The 26,583-nt window shown below is 45.0% G+C and overlaps 2 protein-coding genes across 3 annotated transcripts; both read left to right on the top strand.

Annotated features, from left to right (window-relative positions):
• Positions 1–448: 448 nt before the first annotated feature.
• Positions 449–15,226, top strand: SLC25A48 (solute carrier family 25 member 48). Of its 2 annotated transcripts, none has more exons than XM_085591290.1 (8): positions 449–783; positions 2,906–2,949; positions 6,682–6,753; positions 7,412–7,664; positions 8,853–9,101; positions 10,304–10,437; positions 12,726–12,855; positions 13,421–15,226. In XM_085591290.1, the coding sequence occupies exons 1-7, from the start codon at positions 738–740 to the stop codon at positions 12,846–12,848; spliced, it is 921 nt and encodes a 306-aa protein (XP_085447416.1). In that variant the 5' UTR covers positions 449–737; the 3' UTR covers positions 12,849–12,855; positions 13,421–15,226. The 2 variants fall into 2 exon arrangements, with proteins under 2 accessions (XP_085447416.1, XP_031361872.1); XM_031506012.3 differs by having other exon boundaries at positions 650–783; positions 13,424–13,503.
• A 6,696-nt stretch (positions 15,227–21,922) lies between these two features.
• On the top strand, positions 21,923–24,499 carry LOC110481057 (uncharacterized). The gene is made up of 5 exons (XM_085591291.1): positions 21,923–22,149; positions 22,243–22,287; positions 22,387–22,413; positions 23,132–23,260; positions 24,256–24,499. Exons 1-5 carry the CDS (start codon positions 22,042–22,044, stop codon positions 24,361–24,363), a joined length of 417 nt encoding a protein of 138 aa, XP_085447417.1. The 5' UTR covers positions 21,923–22,041; the 3' UTR covers positions 24,364–24,499.
• Positions 24,500–26,583: the final 2,084 nt, after the last annotated feature.

The following is a 26,583-nucleotide window of genomic DNA, read 5'->3' on the forward strand; positions in this document are numbered from 1 at the left end:
TCAGGGAGCAATTGTTCATTGCTTCCCAAAATACAGAAATTGGAGTTATCTCCTGGAAAGATCACATAAAAATTGCCGGCATCTCCTCAAACGACGGCAAAGTTATTTCAATGAAGGGAACGGAGATATTTTTCGACTGATTAAGGGCGCAATACTCTTCACCTCCGTACTGACATCTTCAGTTCGCGAGTGTACATGACCTTCCCCACATCCCTACCTTTTCCCCGTTCAGGCTGAGCCCTGCTGCCTGCCCAAGGAGCGATGCTGCTCCTCCGGCTCCTCGGTCCCTCTGTGCCCCGTCCCCGCCGCGTTCGTCCCGCCCGCCTGCCCGCGACCCTCCCCGCCCCGGCCGGGCGGTGTCTCCGCGGCCCCGGCGGAGCCTTTAATTCGCGGGGCGTGATGTCACAGCGCCGGGGCCGCGGGCGCGGAACGCGGAGCGCACGGAGGAGCCGCTGCCCGCGGGAGCCCTGCCCGCGGGAGCCCTGCCCGCGGGAGCCCTGCCCGTGGGAGCCCTGCCCGCGGGAGCCCTGCCCGTGGGAGCCCTGCCCGCGGGAGCCCTGCCCGTGGGAGCCCTGCCCGTGGGAGCCCTGCCCGTGGGAGCCCTGTCCGTAGGAGCCCTGCCCGCGGGAGCCCTGCCCGCGGGAGCCCTGTCCACCGGGAGCCCTGTCCACCGGGAGCCCGGTCCGCCGGGAGCGGCCAGCCGGGAGCGGCCCGCGGGACGGGCTCGGCGGCGCAGCATGGGGAGCGTGCAGCTGCAGGACTTCGTGGCGGGCTTGGTGGGCGGTGAGTGATGCCGAGAGCGCGGCGGGGAGGCGGCGAAGGGCGCACGGCGGAGATGCTGGGGATAAAACCCTCCAGGGGTAAAACCCTCCGGGGATAAAACCCTCCAGGGGTAAAACCCTCCGGGGATAAAACCCCCCAGGGGTAAAACCCTCCGGGGATAAAACCCTCCGGGGGTAAAACCCTCCAGGGCTAAAACCCTCCGGGATAAAACCCTCCAGGGGCAAAACCCTCCGGGGGTAAAACCCTCCGGGGGTAAAACCCTCCGGGGATAAAACCCTCCGGGGGTAAAACCCTCCGGGGATAAAACCCTCCGAGGATAAAACCCTCCGGGGATAAAACCCTCCGGGGGTAAAACCCTCCGGGGGTAAAACCCTCCGGGGGTAAAACCCTCCGGGGATAAAACCCTCCGGGGTTAAAACCCTCCCTCCGGGTCACCCACAGTCTGTGTCTCCGCCCGGCGTCTCTCTCGGTTTGCTTTGGTACATAAGTGAGGTTTAATCCCACTTCCACGGGCGGGATGGTTAAAATTCAAGTTTGGAACGTGTGATGCTGCTGTGCAGATCGGTTTCCAGAGGCACCAGCATCCCCCCCAGCTCCCGCCGGCTCTCCCGGCCTTGCCCCCGTGGCTCGGAGGGGGCTGGCAGCTGGCGGCCCCGGGGCTCCCCGGGTCCCATCCCCGAGAGAGGCACTGCCGGCTCCTCACCCCGCCACAGGGCTAATGGCCACGGCAGGGGTTGATCCCGTCTGCCGGGAATTCCCATGGCAAACACCGGGAAACAGATAACAGAAAGAAAAGGAAGGCAAACAACACGCAGAGGTGTCAGGAATGGGATAAGGTTTACAGAACTGAGAGATGCCAGCTGAGAGGTGAGCAGCTCTGCTGCCCCCAGGGATGCAGCAGGACAGTCACCAGCCACTGCAGAGCAAACCTCTGCTCAGGTGACCCTTCAGACCCGACACAGGAGCAGGATGTGGGGCGGCTCACAGGTGTCCTGCCAGATGAGGTTAATAAATTAGCAGACTAAGAAACCCTAAACCTCTGCCAAAAGTTTGCATGAGCAGTTGATTTTTGGATCTCTGTAAGCTGTGGTTGCTCCCTCTGCCCCACTGCCCTGTGCTGTTGCTGCACACCCCCAGCAACAGGACAGGATGTCCTGGTAGATGAACAGCCACCAGTTCTCTGCAGCAGTGACACCTGAGAGTCTTCATGCATAACACTAGACCATGGGTGGTCCCAGGTCTGGGAGGAGAGGAGACATTTTTTTAACATATTTTTAGAAAGTCATAATGTGCTGACCAAGGACATGATGCTCTTTTCAGTACCAACTCACTATGAGTAAGAAATTACATGTAGTCCCCAAAGCACCTGTGGGCACTGCTTTGCACACAGATTTGCTGGTGAGGAAGCATCACAATTTACCCACTCTCCACAAACCCTAAAACCTGCCAGTGTTGTTTGCAACAAAGACAAAAAACCATATCCTGGCCATGGTACACAGGTGTTCCATTCTCCTGGAGAAGAGGGAAACCAAACCATGCTCTGTGCTGCCACGAGAGCTCCTGGCAGTGAGTAGGTGGGTGAAAGGTAAGAGAATATGGGCCAATTTCTCCCCAGAGGAATGCAGGATGGCACTAAGCAGATCTACACAGAGCAGGATCCCCTGTATCTGAATCCTCTCTGACAGATATCTTTATAAACTGCTCTTAAAACAGCAAAGGATGAGGAATTTGCAGGTCTCATTAGCAGCCAGCTAGGACATCACTTTGAGCCAGGAGAAAGCATTGCCTTGTGCTAAACAGGAATCTCACCATTCTGAGGATAAAAATTTGTGTGAGCTTACAGGAATGCAAAAGGGGTTGGACCTGGACAAGATATACGAACATGACTTCTGCTTCTCTGGTGCCTCTGAGATGTAAAGCTGAAGGAGTCCAGGAGATTGTACATAGAGAAGTGTTTAAACTCAGCTTTTAGCTGTTGTCAGGGAAGGGGCATCCTCCTGGTCCCCTGGCTGGGCCCTTTACAACTGTTCCTATGGAAATCTCTTCTCTTCTCTAAACCCACTGCATCCCGTCCTGCCACAAAAGGTTCTGGTTGTGCATAATACTTTGCTTTTATCCCCAGGAATTGCCAATGTGGTTGCGGGCCATCCCCTGGACACCATCAAGGTAAAACTCTTTGGTCTGTGTTCACATGTCACCACCCAAACCCCCACCAATCCAGACCTTCTTTCTATCTGATGCCTCGAAGGACCTTCAATTGTCCCAAAGGGGAATTTGGAATGTTTTCACAGACTTTCTTCATCTCCAATGCTCATTTTGAATGAGAAACTAAAATAACTGGCTGATATGTGCAAGTTCTTCTGTGATGAATTAATGCTGAAAATTAACCTGGCTTTACTCAATGTGTGGTTCATTGAACAGTTCTGCCAATGCTTTATTGAACTTTGCCACAGACTAGTATTCAAAGGGCAAAGAGGGAACTGTATTTGTTTTGCTGCAGGCACATTTTTATGTGTTTCCGTAGTGCTGGTAAGGCTGGAAGGGCAGAGTTCTGAAATTGTTATCCCAGGGCTGTGACACACAGTGTTTATGATTCCCTCATGATAATTATTCCTCCAACAGAAGGGTTTAGAGAGGTAAGAAGGTATTTGTCAGCATGATGCAGACAAGCCCATGCACATACCAGTGCATCCTGATTCAACCAAGCTGACCATCCCTACTGCTGCAGAAACAGGGAGGAGGATCCTGCTCCTTTCTTTTTATTGCCCAGGTATTTCTGGGCAGCTTGCATCATTTTAGCTTCTCTGCCCTTGTTGGGGTTGTTCAGCCTGAAGAATAGAAGGCTCCAAAGAAATCTTATTGTGGCCTTCTTGTACTTGAAGGGGGTCTAAACTAAAGACAGAATTTTAGCAGGGCCCATTATGATAGTACAAGCGGAACTGGTTTTAAACAGAAAGAGAATAGGTTTACATTGATATAAGGAAGTCTTATACAAAAAAGGTGGTAAAACACAGGCACAGTCTTCCCAGAGAGGTCGGGGAATGCCCATGCCTGGAAGCATTCAAGGACAGGACGGATGGGGTTCTGAGCAACCTGGTCTTGTTGGAGATGTCCTTGCTCACTGCAGGGAGGTTGAAAGAGATGGCCTTAAATGATGCCTTTCAACTCGAGCTATTCTGCAATTCTGTGACTCTGTGTTCCCTGCTCTGGTTCAAGCCTGGCTCTGGCACCAGGCAGGACTGCCAGTTGTGGAAACCCAAAAGCCATTGGTTGTGTTTGCACCTTAAAGACCTTTGGAGGTGATGCCAAGGAGGCCCACACCACATCCCTTCCCCACCATCACAGCCTCCCCTCGCACACACCAGGCTCTCCTGGGACCAGGAGATGTCCATTCAGCCCTATTCTTTCTGAGCTGCTAAAGTGATACCAGCCCCAAGGGTATCCATGTTCAAAGGTGGGTGCACACCCCTCGCAGGAGGAGCCACAAGGCTGCCCAAACCACCCAGCCATGGGCAGGGCACGTGCAGCAAAGGCAGGCACTGCCCAGCATTGCCAAGGCAATCCCCATCTCAGGCTGGTGGCCATGGCATCATTGCCTGGCTTGGGGGAGTTTGGCTATGAGAATCCTGCTCAGAAACATGGAGTTTGGATGCCAAGAAAGAGCAAGCCCATCCTTCAGTGGTTATAAAGACAACTGTCAGGCTGCTCCTCTGTTGCTCTTGGCTTCGGGCAAGGCTTTGCCTTGGGAATACCAAGTAGGCAGACTTGTTATGTTCCAAATTTGGGAGCAGGAAAGGGGAAAAGAGAGTTTTTACAAAGCACTAGGCCAGCAAAGGGGCTGCTCAGCAGCACCTGCAGCCTCCAGGGAATCAGGTGTCTTTCCCCATCTGGGGGAAGAGGCAGGACTGAGTATAAGGCTCTGTGTGATAAGTGGTATCTATGCCACACTTCCCATCAAGTCATCTCTTCCCCCTTCAGCCACCTCTTCCCATTGTTGCAGCTTCTGTCAAACCTCAGTAGCTGGTTTTTCCTACACCCTTGCAGGACTCTCAAAATTGTGCCTTTATTCACCTTTCATCCTACACATTGCATTCATTTTCCCAGAACTGTCTTCAGCTTCTGGGTGCCCCCTAAGAGCCCTATCTAATCAAAACATAACAAAAAGGAGAACTTTCCAGAGGTATATCCATTCTGGTAGTAGCTGACTTTGTCACAGATGCCAGCAGGGATTTCAGCGTCGGGTTAGCTGAAGATTAGCTAAGAGAAACGTGTGAGAACCTGATTGTGAGAACACTCCGTTGCCCCCAGTTACTAAAAAAATATACTAACTTGAACCTCTAAATACCTGGTTACTGAGTAAAAGGAAAAAAAAAACCCAACAAACTAAGCCTATGGAGGCACAGTGGAAATGTCTGGGCTTGTGCTGGGTCACTCAGGGTGCAGCCACCTTCCCCAGTTCCCCCCAGCCCCGTTGTCCCAGTGAGAGTCACGGTGTGCCCAGGCTGCACCCACGGCCTGAGCCTGCCCCACTGCACAAAGCCATGGCAGCATCTTCATGCACCAGCTTCTTCTGAGTGCTCAGTGAATCTTCTGCTTCTCTGTGGCCTCTGGCCAGGCCTGCAGTGGAGCAGGGATGCTCCATGTGTGCAAAGAGCTGCCTGGAGCCATCCCGGGGTGAGGGACAAGCCTGGGCTGAGGGGTGAACACAGACTTTGGTCCCTCCTGCTCCTGCCAGGGTCCCATGGCAGCACTGGCAGCCTCTTGCGGGGCCCTGGGCCAAGTCATTGTACCATCCAACCTGCTCTTTGCCATCTGAAAACTCCCACCAGTCATGAACTCTGGCAGACACACATTCCTCTGAGCTTTAAAGTCCCAAATAATGTCCTGCTTCACCCTGGTGTATATAAATCAGGGCTAAGCCAGTGGATGGGATTGGACACCATCCCTCCACTGCAGGTTGGCAGCGTCCCTTCAGCCTTCATTGCCAGCAGCAGTGCTGATAAATACAGTCAGAAATGTCCCCACTTGCTAAAAACATTCCTGATGGAGCATGTGTGTCTTTCTATAACAAATGAGCTCTGGCCTCAGCCAAGATGAAGCCTGAGGTGCTGTGAAATGAGCAGTGTTGCCATATCCTTGCACAACTTTAAGCCAAAAAAATACATCCCTTGTTAAGATGTTTCTAGTGCAATCTTGTGAGCAGCTTGAATGAAAGCTAATCTAAAGATATATATATGAGAAGGGGAAATGCTTAATCCTGTAGGCTTTGTTGTGACCTATGTGCCATTTCTTACATCTCTTGGAAGGTGTATAACCAAATTGCTTTCCAGAAATAAAATGGCTTTTTTTGAAATTATTTGAAACTGTGTTTTTGAGTGAAGCATGGAGAATTTCTGAGATGGTGCAGAATTATTTTAGCTCCAATTAGTATCTTTATGTCTTAAAATCCACCTTGGAGCAGCAGGGTCCCAGAAGTCTCCCAGGCGAGCTCACCTCTCCTCTCTTTGCAACACATCCCAGCCTTCCCTAAGAGTCTCCAAATGGAGAAGACCACACCACTCTCCAGTTTCCACATAAATCAGGCCCTTGCCAATAGCAGCACTGCACACCAGCAGCCTGCTGTGCCGGGTCAGGGTGGCTGGTCCAGACTGGAGAGCAATTGGACAGTCATTGATTCCAGATGTTCAGAGAGCTTCAGGCTGTGAGTTCCTGCTTAGCCTTGCTTCTGGCAAAGTTCAAGAGGGTGGATGCACATATACCTAATTTTATTGCTCAATTCTCTTTAAGACTAAGGAAGGACTTGCTCTCAAAGCAAAGTACACCTTGTTTATGCAGCATGAGCCTCCATTGGGCTAGAAACATAGGATTTTAATTACATTTTACAAATGTCTTTTGCAGACTCGTTTGCAAGCTGGACAAGGATATGGAAATACACTCAATTGTGTTCTCACTGTGTACAGAAATGAGTCTGTAAGTACTTCATTGTACACTAAATATGCTGGTAGAAAGTGCAAGTCAATAAATAGATAAATACATAAAGCAATTGTACAAAATGTTGTTGACACCAGCAGTTATATAAAGACCAATAAAGTTTATGCAATTGAGCCTGCAAATCCCTACAGCCTTTTCTTACTTATCTCTAAGGTTAAGTCACCACTTGGTGACTCCTATAGGGAAAAGGGAGATCCCTGGCATGGAATGATCAGTGTCTCCACAGGGGTGCATCCACAGTGACTCTTTTGCCTGATCCTACTGGCAAAGGTCTCCCAGAAGGATTTTGCTGACTTAGGTGAAGCCAGAACAAACACTGTCTATATCAGGCGCTTCTACATGGGTTCCTGTGCTTTCAGCCATATCCCATATTCTGCACAGTCTTTATAAGCCTTTAGCAGCTTGAACCAATTTCCTTTGCTCAGCATGTGCAAACAGTTGGTTCCAGGAGACATCTGCTACTTGGATTTGCATTTCACCCCAGACTATGTCAGGCGATTGGAACGAGACGACTTTCCAAGTCCTTTCCAACCCAAGCCATTGTGTGACTCTGTGATTTCTGACCTGATAGACAAGCTGGGGTTTGCACTGCTCAGTCCTGCTCAGTCTCCTAAGCCCTGCTCCCTTTCCTGGGTAGCTGGCCGGCTTCTTCAAGGGCATGTCCTTCCCACTGGTCAGCATTGGCATCTACAGCTCCGTGGTGTTTGGAGTCTTCAGCAACACGCAGCGGTTCCTCAGCCAGCTCCGCCACGGGGACCCGGCCGCTGCGCCCTCGCTCACCGACATGACTCTGGCCAGCGTCGTGGCTGGAGTCATCTCCGTGGGCATCGGCACCCCCGTGGAACTGGTCAAGATAAGGCTACAGATGCAAACACAGCCCTACACCAAAGGTAGGAAGCAACACTTTTGTCTTCCAGTCCTTGGTACATACACAGAGCTTTATAACTTTGGTCAATTCTGGGCTTTCTGCTGCTTTGTGCTGCTGCAGTTGGGCTAAAAACTCCCCCTTTTGCCTGAGGATGGACCCCATCCTGCTCAGCACAAGAGAAGGGTTCTTATCAATGGCATTTCTGGACAGTTGGGACCTATAAGGAACACGAGGCAGGTCTGCTCACAGCCAGGAGCTGCAGAAATTGAGTCCTTGGGCTGTGGGGTCCCTTGGAGATCTCAGCAGCAGCACCATGGCTGCCAGTGGCAATGCCAGCTCCCCATCGCCCTCTGCACACTTTCAGTCCCACATATATTTGCCCATAAACCTCATTTCACCTTTCTCTGTTCAAAAGCAGAATTTTCCCATTTACATTTAAAAACCACCTTATTGCATACAGGGAACCACGTAGCCCAGGTGTGAGCAGGATGGGTCAGGAGGGGACACCAGCAGGATGGCAGTGGGTGGCTGTTCCTTGTCCACAAGGCAGAAGGAGCTGCTTCAGCTTTAGACAGCAGCTGAATTCCATTGCAGGCTGCCAGCATGGAGCAAACCCCAATAGAGCACATGCACAGCCAAATGAAGACATGGAGCAGCTTCAGAGCTGAACAGCTTGGATTCAGCATTTCACCTTTCTCACAATTACAGTCATGGCATTTAACTGTGAAATGATGGCATTTTTCTGTTGCTTTGATAAAACAATATTATGCCCATTTTTAAAGCCTCCATGAGGCTTAGACATCTAATGCCTTTTATAAAAACAGCTTGGTCTGCATGGGAAGGGCAGACTGAATATGCTAAGGCTTTCAGAGATAAGGCTTTCATCTTAAGTTTAAGTTAAAATCCATGAAAATCTGGCACATTGCCTTAAACTTATTTGGAAATCTCACTGGGCACATACCTATTGGGAGGTATGCCATTCATCTGAGAAAAATCTGTATGAAGTGTCTACATGTTTTCTGACAATGGATCTAAATACTCTCTCCTAAAAGTTTTTCCTCATGTTATCTGCTGACCCCAGAATAAACTGGATGGCAGTGACTTCTAATCAGTGGCAGTGGGCTTTGGAGAGGAGTTCTGTGGCAATATATCTATTCCAACAGTTGTAACTTTTTTTTTTTTTTTTTTTTTTTTTTTTTTTTTTTTGTAGCAAACGTTAAACTAAATTCCACAGCTCCTGGATCTCCTGTGTACCGAGGCCCAATTCACTGCTTAAGGACAATCCTACAGAAAGAGGGGATACCAGGAGTATACAGAGGCAACATAGCAATGCTCCTGAGGGATGTTCCTGGGTACTGCGCCTATTTCGTCCCGTACGCAATGTTCTGTGACTGGATAACTCCTCATGGAAGCATTTCCCCTAATCTCTTCTCTATCTGGCTGGCAGGGGGTGTAGCAGGTAAGCACCTTTACTTCCTCACAGCATTGCCAAAACCAGAACAGGAAGGTTCTCACGGCAGATTATGAGGGTGACTCAAGAGCCACTGCATCCTCCTGAACACCAGCAGAGCACATGGGACTGAACCTTCCTTCCCCAGGGCTGGGTTCCCACAGCTGCACTTTATGACTTGACAAACTTTATGGAAGTTGTGTTATCAGATCTTCCTTGGGCTCATTGTCAGTGAAGAGGAGAACAGACAGCGCCTTCATCACTCTGGACACCTCAGGGCAGCCTGCCAATCACATTGCCAGGGATGTGTGGAAGCCAAGATGCCTCCAGAAGAGGACTTCAACCTGTTGGCTTCCCACCAGGAGGGTGTGCACCCACCCACACCTAGCAGAAGCCCAGTTGACTGTTACTGATCTTCTTTTTTCCATACGTACATTTGCCAGTAAAACTGGCACGTGTGCTCCCACCATGTGAAAGGTCACCCCTACTCCTGCTCCTCACTTCTTGGTAATTTCTAAACTGCAGATCCATAAAGGCAAGGCAAACCTTAGCTCAGGCAATGATAACAGAATGCCTTCTCCTCAAATAAAGAGGCTCCTGGTGCCTCTGGATGGTTTTCCTAGTGTGGACACTCACATAGGTCCAGACAAACTCTTTTCTGTCCAGCTGGGCCATGGATTGGCAGTCATGTACTGATCTTTCCAGAGGCAAACCATTCCACTCAGCTGCAGGCTGAACAATGGAAATAGGCATTTCTTTAGAGGTATGACAGGGTATCTCACTCCGTGGAGCCTAATCCTGGCAGCCCAAAATACAACTACCCATTATTTGTATCCTCAGCTCACACTTCGCTTTACAATGGAATTATCAGAAGACTCAGTTTTTTCTGAAATCATCCCAAGCAGCACCTCAGGCTCTTCCCATGGCATGTCCACGTTCCACCAGAAGCACAGCAGAAGATGTATTTGCACCTGGAGAAGCCCCTTCTGGGTTGCCTGCATCTGAGCAGCAGCATGACCTCCAAAATCTGAACACTTCTTCCAGAAACAGGGAACTTTCTCCCAGAAATTCTATTTCTGTGCCTGGCAGGGTGAATGCCCTGAATGAAAATCACACAATATGATGTGATAGATGCAAATTTCTGAGTTCACTGACCTGCAGGCAAGGAAGTATAGAGAAGGAATTATTCAAATACTTCTGCATTTTTCCAGGAGCTGTTTCCTGGGCAGTATCTACTCCAATGGATGTTGTGAAAAGTCGACTTCAGGCAGATGGAGTTTATTTAAACCAGTACAAAGGGACCCTTGACTGCATGTTGCAGAGCTACCAGAATGAGGGCTTAAAAGTAAGTGACATTTGAAGTTAAATCTGGTTATTAGGTATTTAATTGTCAATTGGAAAATATAGTGCAGTATTGAGAGACAGCTAAAGCCAGTTAGTGCTAAATTATTATTATGGCAGTAGGCAATTCTAGTGTTGATTCCTTTTAAATCAAAATAGTGAGACTTATAACACATGTTACATGATGAAGAAATTAATGACTTGGGGGGGTCACACACTGCTGGTGTAATTCACTTCAAACAACATTTCATGTTAGTGCACTTAATCATGGATATAATTTGACTTATCATAAATCAGAGGTAGAAAGTCTTACCTCTGTGATTCTTCTGCAAAATGCAGAGACCAAATGTTTCCCATTGACTTTGGTGCCAATAGTTGATTCCAGTGGGACTGTCCTGGCACTCGGGATGTGTCTTATCACCTTGAGCAATGCTTTGGTGGAACTAATCCTACTTTTGCACTACTTGCCCTCATTTTGCACCAAGGTAGAGTTGAATATGAGCGTTCTTATATGACAATTGCTTTAGTTTTGAACATGAAGAAGGGCTTTGTGCCAAACAACTTATCTCCCTTTTCTGACCTTGTCTGTTAGTGTAATAAAAGATATTTGTTCTACCTGCAAACTTTGCCTCAGTTAAATGTGAATGGCAGAGAATAAAGGTTTGCAGCTTTATTGTGCTGCCGAGGCATGATTTTGGAAGTAACAGCTTCTTATATTGAAATAAATCTGTATTTATCATCAGAACAAGATGCGGTCTCGGCTTCAAAGAGTTAATTTTCACATTTTGAGATAAATGTAACAAGATACAAAGAGGAAAATAACCTGCAAAATCACAAGTCAGTATTTGCCAACATGCCACTATGTTATGCCAGCTGTCACAGGAGCCCGTGGTCTGGCTCAGCTTTTGCCACCGAGTGAAGAAAGTCACATTCATGTGAAGCACAGGCACCTGGAGAGATGCTGAGGACTGTGCTTGGACAGTCAGATGGGGGACAGGGTGCCCAGGCTCTACGGTACCTGCCTTGTGCATTCCACTTGGTGTGCACTTTCACAGCAGGGTGGCTGAAACTGGAATTTCCATGGGTTTCCCTTCTCTCTCCATCCTCATCCCCATCCTCTGCCCTCCTTGTCCTGCCTGAATTAACAACTAGAAGAGTTTTCTGGTGGAGTTCTATACTTCTTGTAGTTTTTCTGCTGTCACATCTGACACCTGCCCCATAGCCACCAGTAAGAATGAGTAATTAGTTGATAGCAAGACTAGATCCTGCTCTCATTAGGAAATCTTTTTAAATGTTGGAAGACTCATAACTGACAAATGACAAACCCAGGGCTGGATGTTTTCATTCTGGGACAAAGGAACAGCATATTCAGTGCTGGAAATAACTGCCTGATGTACACAAAGAAACACAGTTATACCCTTGTCTTTCTCCACAGCCAGGTGTGTTCACTCAGATAAACAAAATTCATGCCTCTGGACTTTTCACCCTAAACCTTCATTATTATTTAACTTGAGTCTCTCATATTACTTTATGGATAATGCAAAAACAATAAATCTCCTCCCAGAAACTTTTCTTTCCTAACAAAATAAATCACCCCAATAAATAAATAATATCCTAATGTTCCAAAACTGCAATTTCACATTGCAAGCTTTATCTAAACTATGTGAACATGTTTTGATTCTATCTCAAACAAGTCAGCACTATGCTTAGGACTTATTGGACACAAGATATGATGATGTTTAGTAGAGTTCAATAATTTCAGGGGGAAAATTGGTTATGTGCTTAAATCTAAGGGCTTCTGATCTTGGGGCCAAAATGTTTCATGTTTTTTTACAGTAGCTGTGGGAACTTTGCTGTTATAAATCCTGGAAAGGGGTTTGATTGCTGATGTTCCTTTTCACATCTATTCTGAACTTGTGGTGTTTAGATTAGTGACTTGTGGTGATGAGCCTTGGTGGTTAATGGAGTGATTTTGCGAGAAGCAGGCCAGCAGAGATCCCCCTGGAACCATCATATTGTGAGCAGACTCACCCCAAAGTGAGCAGCTTGTGCACACCTAGCACACACCAGGATGTGTTTGTAGTGAGGAGCACAATGATGCCAAACCAGTGACTTCTGTGCTCCCCTTCCCCAGCGCACACCTCAGCTCCCAAGATGTGGGAGCGCATCTTCCAAGCAAACCCAAAAAATCTGGTCCTTCAGAATCCCACCATGACTTCATTCAATGTTTTCTTCCTCTTCTTAAAATAGTCCATATATTCCTATGCTCTAACCTTGCTTCATTCCCAACAGGTCTTTTGTAGGGGCCTCCTGGTCAACACAGTGAGAGGATTCCCATCAAGTGCAGCCATGTTTCTTGGCTATGAGCTTTCCCTCAAAGCAATGAAAAGATGCCAAACTGAGACCAATCCCTGACTTCCAGGTCAGCACATAAAGACCCCCTAGCTTTATTAAAATCACAGAATTAATCTTTGAATCAAATAGAATTGCAATTGTATAGGTCCTCTGAAAGTCGTACAACTGACATGGGTACCTACACCTGAATAGCCAAACACAATTTGGGTCTGTGAGATTCAGAGCAGACTGCAAATGTGCCAATAGATTTTAGTTTCAGTCCACATCTCCTGACCGTCACTGTAATCTGTTCTGATTGTTGTGATTATTTTAATTAATATCAATCAGAAATAAAAATTTGAAAGGAGATTACGCTCTAATATTTTATAAGCTTTGAAATACTATTTTACTATAATCCCTGCACAGCATTCTTTCCTCACTTGTTCCAAAAGACATGAAATTCAGCTCTTTAAAGTGCATTGACTATCAAGTCGCTGTTTCACCCTTTCCCTCATTAACTTGGAGTTGCACAAAGAAGCAGCATTAAAAAAGAATTAAAGCAACTTTTTTAACAGCTAGATACTCAAGATTTTTCTTGGCCATCTTTGCTGTTTTCTGCAGTACTTGATAAATCTCTTTCTTTATTATTTCAGAAGTGTTGCCAAGAAGACCAGAAAGTCTCCTACCTCCTGAGCCAGACCAGCAGTGTGGTGTTGGTGAGGGCTCAGCTGCTCCGACTGAAGACTCCCAATCCTGCACTTTCAGCAACTGCAATGGACACGTGGTCCATGGAGGACTCCGAAAATCGCTCCAGCTCAATCAAACCCAAAGACTATTTTATTATCAAATCTTTCACTGTTCACTAAGAGCACCTTAGTAATTCTGGTAGTGGTGGTGGTCTTCTTCACCAATGACATACTTCCTACTGAACCAGGAAGAGAACTTAGTTCCCTTTCCCAAGGGATGTACCCAAGCCCAGCCCACGTAAAATCACCAAGGGAACATCTTTGGTACAGCCCGGTGTTATAACATTCAAGGAAAGGAGGAAATGCAGTGGCTACACAGGTGCTTTTTCTGGATTCCCACCAAATCTTAGCTTGCTTTCAGCTTCAAAGAAGTAGGTGACTCCTCTCATACAAACACTTGTGTTCTACAACAGTTTGGCACAATTTCACACATTACCATGAAAAATGTAAAGGCTTCAACAACTTCAGTCAATTGAAGATAACTTCAGTTATCCAAGTTATAAATTAAATTGGTAAATAGGAGGATGTTAAATTCAGAAAACAATAAAACAAGTTTGCCTTTCATATAGAAGGCTGCCTATTAATTTACACAGCTTGCCTGGTGCAGCCCTCCACAGACTGGCTTGAGGTATCTCATTAGACCTTCTGAGCTCCCTGACATGATTTGCCAGCTGCAAAAACCTGCAGACATCACTTTGTAGCTGTGAGCAGACCATCACCAAAGAAGTCTCTTTAGGACACAGCATACTTCAGACCTCCAACTCTTCGCTGGAATCCCACTGAGACCACTGGGGCAGGCCCAGTCTCTCTTTGGTCTACCTCTTCATCTTAATTATTCCAAGATCATTTATATAATGATTTTTTTTCTGTTTATGCTGTTAAATATCCTTAGGATTTATTTTCTAAGCATGGAGCTTTTGATGCCAAAGCCCAAGAAGAACCAGTGACAAGAGGACTCTGGAGGCACTGGCAGGAGAGGCACGTGCAGAGGGACACATGACATTAGGGAATAATCTAGGACAACACTTCATCTGGGAAATGTTCTAGAGGAACAGCTCTTCCTCTGGAGAAGATCTCTGGGGGAAAAGCCCAGTGACTGCAGTTTCAGCAGATGCCTTCAAAAAAAAGTTTCTGAAGTCAATGTGGAGCAGCTGTCCAGCTTTCCTCCATAAAATGAGGAACAGGAAAGCGAAACCTCTATGTCCTCTACCATGGATGAATGGGAGAATTGGTCACAACACTTGAAGATCACAGCAGAAAGTGCCTAAAACTTTGGGTCTTGAGCAGTTCCTGGACATGGGGTCACCTCTGGGGTCCTCATCACTGGGGCCCAAATTAAAAATAGAAATGTGGGTTCTCCCAAACCTGGCCTTAAAATGGGGAAGAAACAGCTGGTGTTGCTTCATCTCAAAAGTCTCACAGTGCCTTTGACCTTCTTTAGACATATGGAACAGTTTTAATAAACAATATGGAAAAAAATTGATGAGCCTTCACACAAGTTTTTGTTGCTGGCTGCATTTAAGGATTCATCCTTTTCATGCTGCTTATTTTACTGGATGTATGTAAAACATGTTTTTTTATATGGATAATATCATGTGTCTCCAGGGATAATACTTGGGCAGACTATTTTTTAATGCAAATAAATGATGTGTTCATCTGCCTGTATAATGTAAAATGGATCATGAATGAATTAAACTGATGACTTCACAACAAGATGTGTATCTGCATGATCTTGCCCTCATGGTGCCCAGGTTTGATCCATTCAGTGCTCTCTGAGTGTAAAGCCCTGAGACCCATGCTGGAGTTGCATGGTGATGTTTCATTATATGATTCATCCAATTAAACCAATTCTGAGACTGGAGCCCAGGATTTGTCTGGACAAAACTATCATGTAGCACACACCTGCCAGAAGGAGCTGTCAGGGAGAGCCTTGGGCAACTTGGAGTGGAAAGGGAGCAGAGGGCAGAAAGTTACTCTAAATTATATAAATATGTATGATATAAATATATATAACATAAATATAAAATCCTGAAGATCAAGTGGGAAGTGAATACAAAGCTTTGGCCACTTGATGGCATCCTCATCCCTGGCAGGGCGTGTGTTTCTCACTGGAGCTGCCAAGCAACTCCTTTGTGTCTTGCCAGTTCTGCTGCCCAACCAGCACACATTCCCTTCCCCATGGGCAGCCCCACACTGCACAGCCTCTGGATGATTCTGGGCTGGCAGCACGGGGGGCAAGCCCTGGACACAACTGGTTAATTAGTGCATCATGCCATTAGCATTCACAGACAAACCACGAAGCAGCTCCGGGCTGGAGCACGAGGGATTCAAGGGTGACAGCAGCACAGGCCACAGTGCAGGAGATTCGGCTGCCTCTGGGGCACTGCTGGTGACCAAGGACACTTTAGGGTTGGGACAAGCAGCTTTTGAGGCACAGCACTCTGTGATACCCCTCGCTGTGACCGATCACACCCCTGGGAAGTGCTCAAGGCCACGTTGGACAAGGCCCTGGTTTAGTGGAAGGTGTCCCTGCCCATGGTGAGTGGGTTGGAAGGAGATGAGCTTTAAGGTCCTTTCCAACCCAAACCCTTCTATGGGTCTGACATCCCTGCACATGGAGACTGATAGACTGTTTAGCCTGGCTTTTGCAGTAGTGAATGTGTGGCTGTGTCACCACTGGGGCCCAGCCCCATGTCCCAAAGATGAGGGATGGCAATTAAAATTTATACACACAGAGACTTGACAAGTCTGTGTCTTGTGAATAATCTCCTGTATGAAATATCAAATGCATTATTTTTTGGAAATAATATCACTATAATTATTAATGGATAGAAATTAGGATCTCCAAAGAATTTTTCAGGGACCTGGTGATGGGAGTTTAAAACAGCCTTTCCTGGGAGGCAGGCAGACAGACAGATAGCTGATTCAGTGGGGCACTGATTATATATGTTGGTGATTTTGTCTCTGAATTACAAGAAAGAAAACCCCTGTGTCAACAGAATTCAGACTGTGGGCCCAGCTCCTTTGTCAGTGCTGTGTCTGTACTGAGCTGCCATCAGTGGTGTGTTCCACACACATGCTGGAAGGGTAGAAGCCATCTGCTTGGTAGGTTGTTCAAAGTGTCTACAGAGCCCCTCATTTCTAAAATAAATGCAGTAAATCCTGAAATTGTCAAAAGAATGAGAAGGCAGACCAGAAGCACCAGGGATACATACTTCAATGTGTTTGTAGCCTGGATTGTGAAAGCATATTCAGACCTGTCATCCCTCAAATGAGTCTGTAATTGCCCAACTTTCATGTCTCTGGTGGCATTCCAGCTCTTACAACACCCTGTATTACTTAATGAGATACAGGCTGTTTTTCACACCTTATAAACTACTATGAAAGGAAAAAGAGGTAACAGCAGCTTACTTCCTTCATTGAAAAAAAACCCCAGCCAAACAGGAACCAATTTCCCATTGAAAATACATTTTTCTAGAAAACAGCCCTGACCTGGATGAAAGTCTTTGGGGCTGGGAGAAGCTTTGTGATGTCTATGATGGATAGAGTGTGAAGAGGCTTCCCAGCAGTTTTAGCATCTACTGAAACCCGGCCTGTAAACGTCTTTTCCAGTCTAAATAATTTTATGATGGCTCTAGGCCAGGCTGAGATTTTCTCATGCCTGGGAGTCCCTGCCTGGTGTTTCCCCACCACAGGGGAAGGCAAGATCACAGTCCACATCTCAGTTTCTCTTTTTCTGAGACAGAGGAGTTGGTGACGTCTTTGCAGGCATTAAGATATATCTCTTTGATTTATCTGAAGTTCTTTGTTTTGTCATAGAGATTGTTATAGTAGACATTCTTCTAGGTGTGGCATTCATGTCAGCCAAGAAGGCCAATGCCTGTCTTGTACTTGCAATGAAAAAAAGTAAAGTGTACAGCCAGAAGAATTATGAGATACAAAGAGACAAGTGGGAAGAAGCTGAAGTGCTAAATTGAATGTAAACTGCACAAGAAAACTTCATCTCTCTAAAGCCATCTTCTTCCTGTATATGCTCCTTCAGTATTGCACAGACTGATCACTGCAAGTTTAGATGAGCATTGGAGTATGTAGAGTATCCTTCCAGAGTCTGTAGAGTATCCTTCCAGAGACAGCTCCAAAAGGAATGAAGCCATGAAGTGAGGGGAAATTTAAGTAGTCACACTGATTTTCAAGGCAGTTTTCCTAAAGTGTAGATCCTGTGACAGCTCCAGAATCAGACACAGATGGAACAACCAACCTGTTAGGAGCCACTTGTGCAGCAGAAGCATATTTTTAAAGGGGTTTTAGAAGTCCCATGTGCAGTTTCACTGTAAGATATAAAGTGCTGGATACATCAAGAAATCCTTGTTTAGTAAGGGTGAAATTCCAAGGCTACTGTGCTGTACAACACGCAGTCTCTGAAGAAAATACAAAGGTCCTCTGAGTGATGGAGAAAGCAATGGATAACCTTGAGTCAGAAGGAGAAAGATTTGGAGAAACCACAACCTTGCAAGCGGGAAAAAACATGTTAAGTCTGCCCTGCCACCAACATCTACTGCATTAAACTGGCACCTGCATGGCCTCACCTCTGTGAAAGCACCAGGACTGAGCTCATCTTCATGGACTGCTCTATTCTCCCATGTTTCAAAACATTTTATCATTAATGTAGCCTACTTCACACATGGTATAGAAATACTGCCAATTCTCATGGATAAGGGCCAGCTTGCTCTTACTTATGCAACCAGGTGGGAACCAATATCCATCCCTGCTTCGCTGTTAAATTACTATTGCTGTGTTTCCATCAGGCAGCCTGCAGGTGGATTTTCAACACTTCCAGCGTGAAAAGTGAGCTGCGATGTGGGGCTGGCTGGTGAAAAGCTCTAACACAGCCATGGAGTGAATGCCTAGTGCTGTCTGTCTGTCCTGCATGTTCAGCCTCCCTCTGCATGCTGTGCTGAGTGGGAAATCCAGCACACAGGGTCATCGCACAGTGGGACAAGCAAAGAAGGGTGAGTGGACTTCTGATGTGAGAGCCCTCAATGTTTCCCTTTCCTGGTATGAAAGGCCACAAAAGAAGACACTGGAAGAGGACACTAGGAAAAATCTTAACATACAAGAGAACTGGTGACCTCTATGATCAATTCCTGCTGCCTTCTGCCTGCTTTTAGAGATGGTTGGTTGTGGGAAACCTTTTCAATATGCATGACACACATCATGGCTGGCCTGCTGCTGTCAGAGCTTTTTTCTTTTAGATGTCTCAGCTCTTGCTAAATATCATTGCAACATGGAAAGCTTGGCTGAAACTAGGCCAGCTCTGGTGACAGTACTATTGCATGAAACAAGGAGGACTTGCAGTCCTGAAGGTCTCGCTCATGTGCTCTCTCCTCTCCCAGATCCTGAGTGCCACTAGTGTTTGTTAATAAGCTTAAATGGTTTCAAATTAATTAAAACGCTTCTGAAAGTAATGAGAGCTCCATTACCTACAGAAGCTAATGTGAGTCCTGAGGACATCCTGTGGTCCATCTGCTAGTGCAGAGCACAGCATGTGGCTCTCAGGGGGTGCACTCCCTCTTGGATTGGATTGAATCTGAAATGTTCCCTGATCTGAAATGTTCATCAGGATTTGATGCCTTTGTATTATAAGTATTCTTGCTATTACTATGCTATGGTTTACCCTTTCACAAAGGGATTAGAATGCCCCTATTTTCCTTGATTTCTACATTAGCATATGTCATCTTTATCTAAGAGAAAGGGGAAAAAATACACTTTATCTCTGGAAAATGAAACTATGAACAGCCTCTCTTAATTTGCGGTCTTTGTATCTCTTCTATCTTGATCAGTGCATAAAGCAAACGTAAAACAAACTGGTTCGTAACCTGGGTGTTTTTCCTCTGCAGGGAATTGTTTTTTTCTACATTAGAAAACCCAAATGTGTAGAGATTCTTAGAAACTCTACACTGGGATGCAAATTCTCTCATGAGAACTCATGAGAACTCATAAACTCTGGAGATTTATGCAAACCAGGTTAAAATACCAATCTGGAAATCTGATGTTTTGTGCAGCATGTTTGGCCATTCAACTTAGCATCAAAGTAAAGGCATTATAAGAAAATATATATCCCAAAGTATTTACACATAAGTATTTGCACAAAAATGTGCAGGGCATTAGAGTCTCCAAAAGAACCAGAACAAACTGCCTGTAGGATACCACAGAAATACATTGGAGAGTTTTATATATTCACCTTTCCCAAATAATCTGTTCAGGGTTGGAATGTTAATCTCCCATCACTTGAAAGTTGACGGGCTGCCCAGGTGCTGGCAGTACCCGTGGTGATGGAGCTCTCTACCCCCTCCTTACTCTGCTCCTCCACTGCACCCTGCCCACTGCATCCCTCATCCATCCTTCAGCAGAGAAGTGGCAGGACATGGGGACACCACCTGCTGCTGTGTGGCTCTGCCCCAGACTGACCACAGAGAGTCTCTGTACTTAGGTGTCCTCCGGGGTGTTTCTATGAGCTACTGCTCTCAGCACCTTTAAGACTGGTGATCTTTATTTCATTTTTTTGAGCCATGGATGAAAAACTTTTATTTTCTCTCCTCCACATTTTGTTCTGTGTTGCTGAAAGAGAGATTAAGGGAAAAGAATGGATGATCAGCTACCTAGACATGAGGACAGAAAATTAACTGGCAAATGACAATCTATTTGTGAAAATATGTTCCTCCTGCAGATTGTCATCATAATTAATATTTTTAAAATATCAAAGCTAAATGTTTGAAGATATTCTATTAAAAAGTTGGTCTTTTTGCTGGGATGGCATCAGATATTCATTTCCACAGCCTTGGATCAGACTCTAAATGCCAGAAAAGAATCTAAACTCTCTAAAGAGAAGCTGCAACTGCACCTCATCTACCTGGGCTCTAACCAATACATGGAAAGATCTTTCAGTGCCAGTTTGACTTCTAGTGACTTCTCTTTCACTGTAAATTGAATGCAGCTTCTCTGAGACTCATTTAGCCTGGAGCAACAACAGTGTGATACAGATCTCACTAAGCAATCAAATAGAAATGCTAAGATGTAGAGATAATGCTGGCACTGCTGGCAGAGAGTGACTGTGGGCAAGGAGGAACCACGGGCATGGGAGCAGCTCAGAAGCAGCTCTGGAAGCTCTGCTAGTCTCATTTGCACTTAGGAACAAAAATACAGAACTTGTCTTTTGGGCTGTAGGCCTGGGAAGAAGTTCTGCTCACTGCCCAATGTCCATAATTACATCTTGTGTATGGAAAGGTCTTAATTAGGGGCTCTGTACACCTTCCACACTGGACCACCCACAGCAGGAAGCATCCAGCCCAGCCCAGAGGAGGTGCTGCTGTGCAGGCAGGGAGGCAGGGGCAGGAGCAGCAGGCAGGTCCTCCTCTGCTCCCCTTGCTGGTAGCAGAGCCACACTCAGGCAGGTGAACCCATTGCTTGTTGGCAAATGCCAGAGAAAAAACAGCTAATTGTAGCTCAGTGTTTTCTCTTTCCAGGACAGTTTCCAGAGGGATCACACTTATCCTTCAGACTGACGTGAAGAAGTCTCAAGCTTTTGGAGGAGACCTTTAAGGCATAATGGGATTTATGGCAAAGAGAAGGGATGCTTAGAAGTCAACCCTGGGGATTTAAAAGAAATCTGAAGTGCTACCATTTGCTCTGCCAAGGTGTGCAACTTGCAAAAAGGAAACTTCTGTGGCCAGGGAGGGCTCTCACCAGCACTCAGCTGTATTTGGAGAGGCCACCAAGTTTCCAAGGGAATTTCCAAGTGAATACCATTTGAGTTCCCTAGGACTACATTTGCATCCAGTCCCTACAGCTCAAAAAGCAGTGGTGGGATGCAAGCCTGTTTGCACTCTGAGGGCCCCACGCTCAGCCGCACACTGGTGCACCTGCACTCAGCAGAGGTGAGATCACCAAGGACTATGGGATGGCTCTCTGGATGTAATTCAGTCTGACAACTTGTCCAGGCAGTGCTCCACGACTTCATCCATCTGTCTGTCTGCTCCATGGACCCCTGCAGTGTCACCAGCTTTCTTTGAGCAAAGTCCTGCTCTGAGTCTGGGGGAAGGCACCCTGCAGCACATCAGTTTGCTTTCTCAGAAACTTTGGCAATGCTGAAACATTATAATCTCTTTGCTTTCATGTAACTATAATTTACATTAGTGCAGGAGGCAAACCCCACATGTGAAAAAAAAAAAAAAAGACCTTTCATAGATTTTTTTAACCATTGTTTCCTGCTGGGGTGTGATATCATAATGTTCAAATTAATCACTTATGAGGAGCATTTGTGAATTTCCACAGTACTAAAGTCACTGAAGTAGGTGACTCAATTCCATGTTTGATTTCTTTAAAATGCCATCCAAGCTATGGGAAAAAATAGTGGGCACCTGGTATCAGTTTTATAATTGGGTTTTTCCATATTAGAATGGGAATTTTGTGAAGACTCAATTAAAAGGAGCGTCCTCCTGTTCTTCTGTCACCCATCAGACTGAGCTGACATGAATGCCAGCATGCTGTCATACATACTCTTCTCCTGGCTGCTGCTCTCTGTGCAAGCAGAGTATTGTGGTGTCCGGGAAATTATCCGCTATACACAGCGCCTACTTGTAAGTGGCTGTTTAGCATCTTAATTCTGAAAAAATCCATGCTTGTGCAGGAGATGATAGTAAATACTGACTTCTCACTTGCTCTTCTTCCAGGACGATAGTTCTGTGAGTTGCCCATGTAGGCAGACAGCTACCAGTGTGAGTACACAGCTTTTGAGACTATAATGAGACTAAGAAAAAAATCTGTTATTGTACATTGAATGCTGGACGTTAACACTCATTCTTTTTTGTTTTCAGTCATGTTCGTGTCTCCCCATTCCTGAAGTAAGTATATTTCTTTTCAAGCTCTTGTAGATGTTAAAGAAGTCTGGTATTAACTGAGTTTGTTTGTTCACTTTGCTCCTTATGTAACTTTTGCTTTCAGTTATAAGGAAGATTTTAATACACCAATAGCAGCAAAACTGAGCTTGATGAATAGTTGTGGGAAAGGAAGCAGAAGTCTTCTCACTACAGAGCAATCAGAATCAGGCCCAGATTCAGGCAAAAGTCCTCTGTAGGCTTGACTTTCATGTCAAGAGATGCAGGCTCTTGCTTGAAAAATCTCTGCAAGGCTTTGTTTCATGACTGGGTGCCTAAATATTAAGTGAACCTGGGCTAGAGATACTAGTAATCTAAATACTAAGTGAACCTGGGCTAAGTCAGGGCTCTGACTTAGCTGAAGGTGTATCCAGCACTATTTCATTGTTTTAAACCTCCTCAGATGTGGTGAAGCTCCAGCATTAGCTGAAACTATGCCTCAAAGAGGTAATGTTTACAGTTTGAGGTTTTCTGAATGATGGTACAGTTGTTTCTTATGGCATACATGAGAATTCAGTGTTTTACAGTCCCCTCAAAGGTCTTCTATCAGTTTTCAATATGTTGCAAAATACACTGCATTTGACTGTGACCTGCTGCTGCCACATTTAGGAATACAAATTTCTTCCTTCCGTGGATGAACGCAGAATGCATTCTGAGTTTTTCTAATGCCTTCTTTTTTGAACAGCGTGGCCACGAACTGGCATGCTTTGTGGATGGCACCAAACACCTGATGGAAAACAGCACATCTCCCAGTCCAGTAATTACAAGGCTTTACCTGACCTTCCAGGCTCTACTGGATAGAAGCCTCTGTAAAGTAAGAATTTCTTACTTTTCTACAGATCTTTTTTTTGTCTTTTACAAAAGAAAGGTTTTTTAAAATAATTTAAGTGTTTGCAGATTAGTGTTTCATTGATTCCAGGAGTGTTTTAAATATTCATATTGTGCAGGAGCCAGAAAAAGTTGCAACTGTGTGAGGCAGTGAAAAGTTTTTTTAAGTTGGCAGAGGAAGAAGGATCAGATGGGCTCTGCTCACTGTGCCCTTTCTCTTCTCCAAAGCCTTTGAACATAGATCTCTGGGAGAGGAGCTTTATTTAAATTGCTTTTCTATTCTCCTTTCTCAAAATGCGTTTTGGCATTAAATAATAATGACCTAACACTGGGAACTGGATGTGCAGGAGTTGCTGGAGCCAGGTGGGCAGAGCATCCTTCTCTGCTGCAGCTTTAATTCTACCTAAGCAGCATTGTCTTCACTGATTCTTGGCTCTGAAATGCAGCTGTGACCTGCAGCATCTTGCAGCTGGTGATGATGCTCAGGAAGGCTCTGGGTCTTGCCTCAGGTGCCTTTTCTGAGGCAGTGAAACATCCTTTATTTACATCCTGAGCTAAGCTCCTGTGTGATTCAGCAAGGCACAGAAGATGCTGACACTGCAGTGTCTCCATCTCCTTAAAGCTGCCTTCAAACTTGCAAGGAAGAGTAGTTGGGGTGGCCTTGAGACACTGACCCCTTGCCCCAGTCTTACCCAGCTCCTCACGGTATCCACACTGTTTTCTGGGTGAAACAGCCTAGTTTAGATTCAGCTGTAACTGGATATATGAACTGAATATATAGAATGACATGACAATCCACCCGCCACCTTCTTAGTCACCATGAAAAGCCATTCTTACACTCACCTCTCAAGGAACAATTCTCTGGGGAATGATTTTGAAATCCTTGTAGCACCAAATAATGTATGTTTTCACTGGTTTGTCTAAATTCTTTATTTAATTTTAAAATCTTTGCTAACCCAATCTTTGTGATTTCTTTCACAGAGACTGGCACACGGTGATCAATGCCAATATGAAGCCAAGGGAAATGTGAAGGAATTTCTGGAAAAAATCCTGACAACCTATCAAGAAATGGATAAATTCAATGCTTAGTGTTGTTTTTGTTTTTTTTAAGATTTTTAAAAATACAAAGTCTTTGAAAAGAACAGGGAACAGAAGAGTTATTTATTGTATTTATTGTCTAACTGGAATATAGAAGGTAGAAATAATCATTAATAAACCAATAAAATTATAATTTACCTGAGCACAAAATGTATTTGAGTGTTCATTTTGTGTTCTGTACTTGGTGAAAGGTTTGAACATCTTGTTATCATACCTGCAGGTGTCAAAATGCTTCTGCAAAGCTCCAGCCCAACAATTTCACCAATATGAGATGCTCCAGCAAAATTCATACTCTGCCCACTGTATAGCACAAGAAATATTTCAGGACTTGAGATGGAAACAAAAAATCAGTGTTTTCTTTCTGCATCACTTATTTTTTGATAATACCTACACACCATTAATAAGTCACTTAACTTCTTCCTTGCAAAGCTGCAGGTTTCCTGCCTATAGCCACTTTTTTTCCTCCTATATATTCAGTAGTACACAACTCATGAACATCTTAACTTACAAAGACAAGACCAAACCCAGGATTAATTACAAGCTCTTAACAGGGTTGTGCATTTGGAATGTGTTGGGGACAACTGTTTCTTTCTCAGTATTTAATGCTGGCTTTTTTTCTGTAGTGCCATGAGCTCAGAAATACCCCTCTCTCACTTCTCTACTCAGCTCAACAGAAGAGTCAAAAATGAAGCTTTGTTGGAAAAAGAAACCAAACAATGTAAGAAAAGATGCATATCTCAGCCACCTATTCTAGCCTTACCACCATCTTACTTAGATCTCTTCACAGTAGGGAAAATCCTAAATTTCATCTCTGTTGTGGCTCAGAGAGGAGTAAAACCACTGCAACAGGGCCTTTGAGGTGGAATATCTTAAATATCTCCAAGGACTCATAATTTCACCACCTCCAATGAGCGGGGTGGATTTTTCAGAACCTCCAGAAAGAGACAAAAAGCATGTAATTTCTTCTCTTGATTTCATTGATGGGATGGACATGTTTCTGGGATCAAAAGCATGATGGAAATTCTCATCTACACTGTTGTTCTTAAGCTTCCCATTTGTATGGCCTTGGGGAAAAGACAGAACTGGGTTATAGAAATGCATCTGATACAACAATATAAAAGGAGTTAAATTTAAGTAACTTATCAGAAGCATTTTCTCAAGTGTTTCTGCCACCTGTTTCAAATATGAAAAAGAAATAACAAATGCTAAAATATAAAAACTATTTTCTGTTAACACCTACAAAGATGAAACCAAGAAATAAACCAACTATTTCATTTTTCTCACTTTTTCATATCCTCCTACATTTTCTATACCATTCAGCTCAGACAGCTCTCCCCTAAATAATCAATTGGTTTTTTGCATTCTAGCGCAAAGAAAAATCATCCACAATTGAATCAGCACAATGATTCAATCACAAAATATCCATCTGAAAAATCAGCACAATGCTTATGTCTGCTTCTGGCTCTAAGCAGAAGAAAAAGGTTCATTAACATCCATATTGACTCTATAATGCTAGATCCCAAAATTCTAAGTATCATCTCCACCAAACTGATATTCAGGCTTGTTAATATTTTCCAAGTGCAAATCCAAGCTATTCCAGTCTTTCTGTTTTGCTGATGTTTTGCTTGGTGTGCGCAGCTCACCTGCACTGTGTCTAGACATATTATGTAGCAAGAGGAAGATCTGAAAGAAGTTGATTCATTTTTATAGATGAGCAAAAGACTTCCCAAGTCATAGGACTGCAAGAAAAAAAAAAATCTTTGCCTAATAAGTTTTATTCCCAAATTTACTTCATTAAATTTATGCAATACAGGAATGGTGAAATCATGACACAAGCAAAAGATACATAATAAATTCAGCTTAGTCCAGTATAAGCTGGCAAGACTGGAATATAGTCAGTCAACTTCCACTCAAGAAACAATAGTAAGAAACTCTTGCACAGAATTTGAAGAAAAAAAACCCAACAAAAACCCCATCTTTTAAACTGCAGAAGATACATCTGCAAAATATATTATCTGATGGCTCTGTTTGCACTTGCTTGAGAGAAGTGATCACTGTGTGCTTAAACCATTGAGTGCAGCATTGTGCAACCTGAAATAAGAGCTCCACTGCCAACTGCCACCGATGCCCTGGGAGCTGCTGCAAAGTGTCTGCTCACATTGGTGACCTCCCCATGCTCCTGTGAGTCCAGGAATGGGGCAATCCCTTAAA

Source organism: Lonchura striata, chromosome 13, assembly GCF_050655825.1.
Source record: "Lonchura striata isolate lonStrDom1 chromosome 13, ASM5065582v1, whole genome shotgun sequence".
In the NCBI taxonomy this organism is placed as follows: domain Eukaryota; kingdom Metazoa; phylum Chordata; class Aves; order Passeriformes; family Estrildidae; genus Lonchura; species Lonchura striata.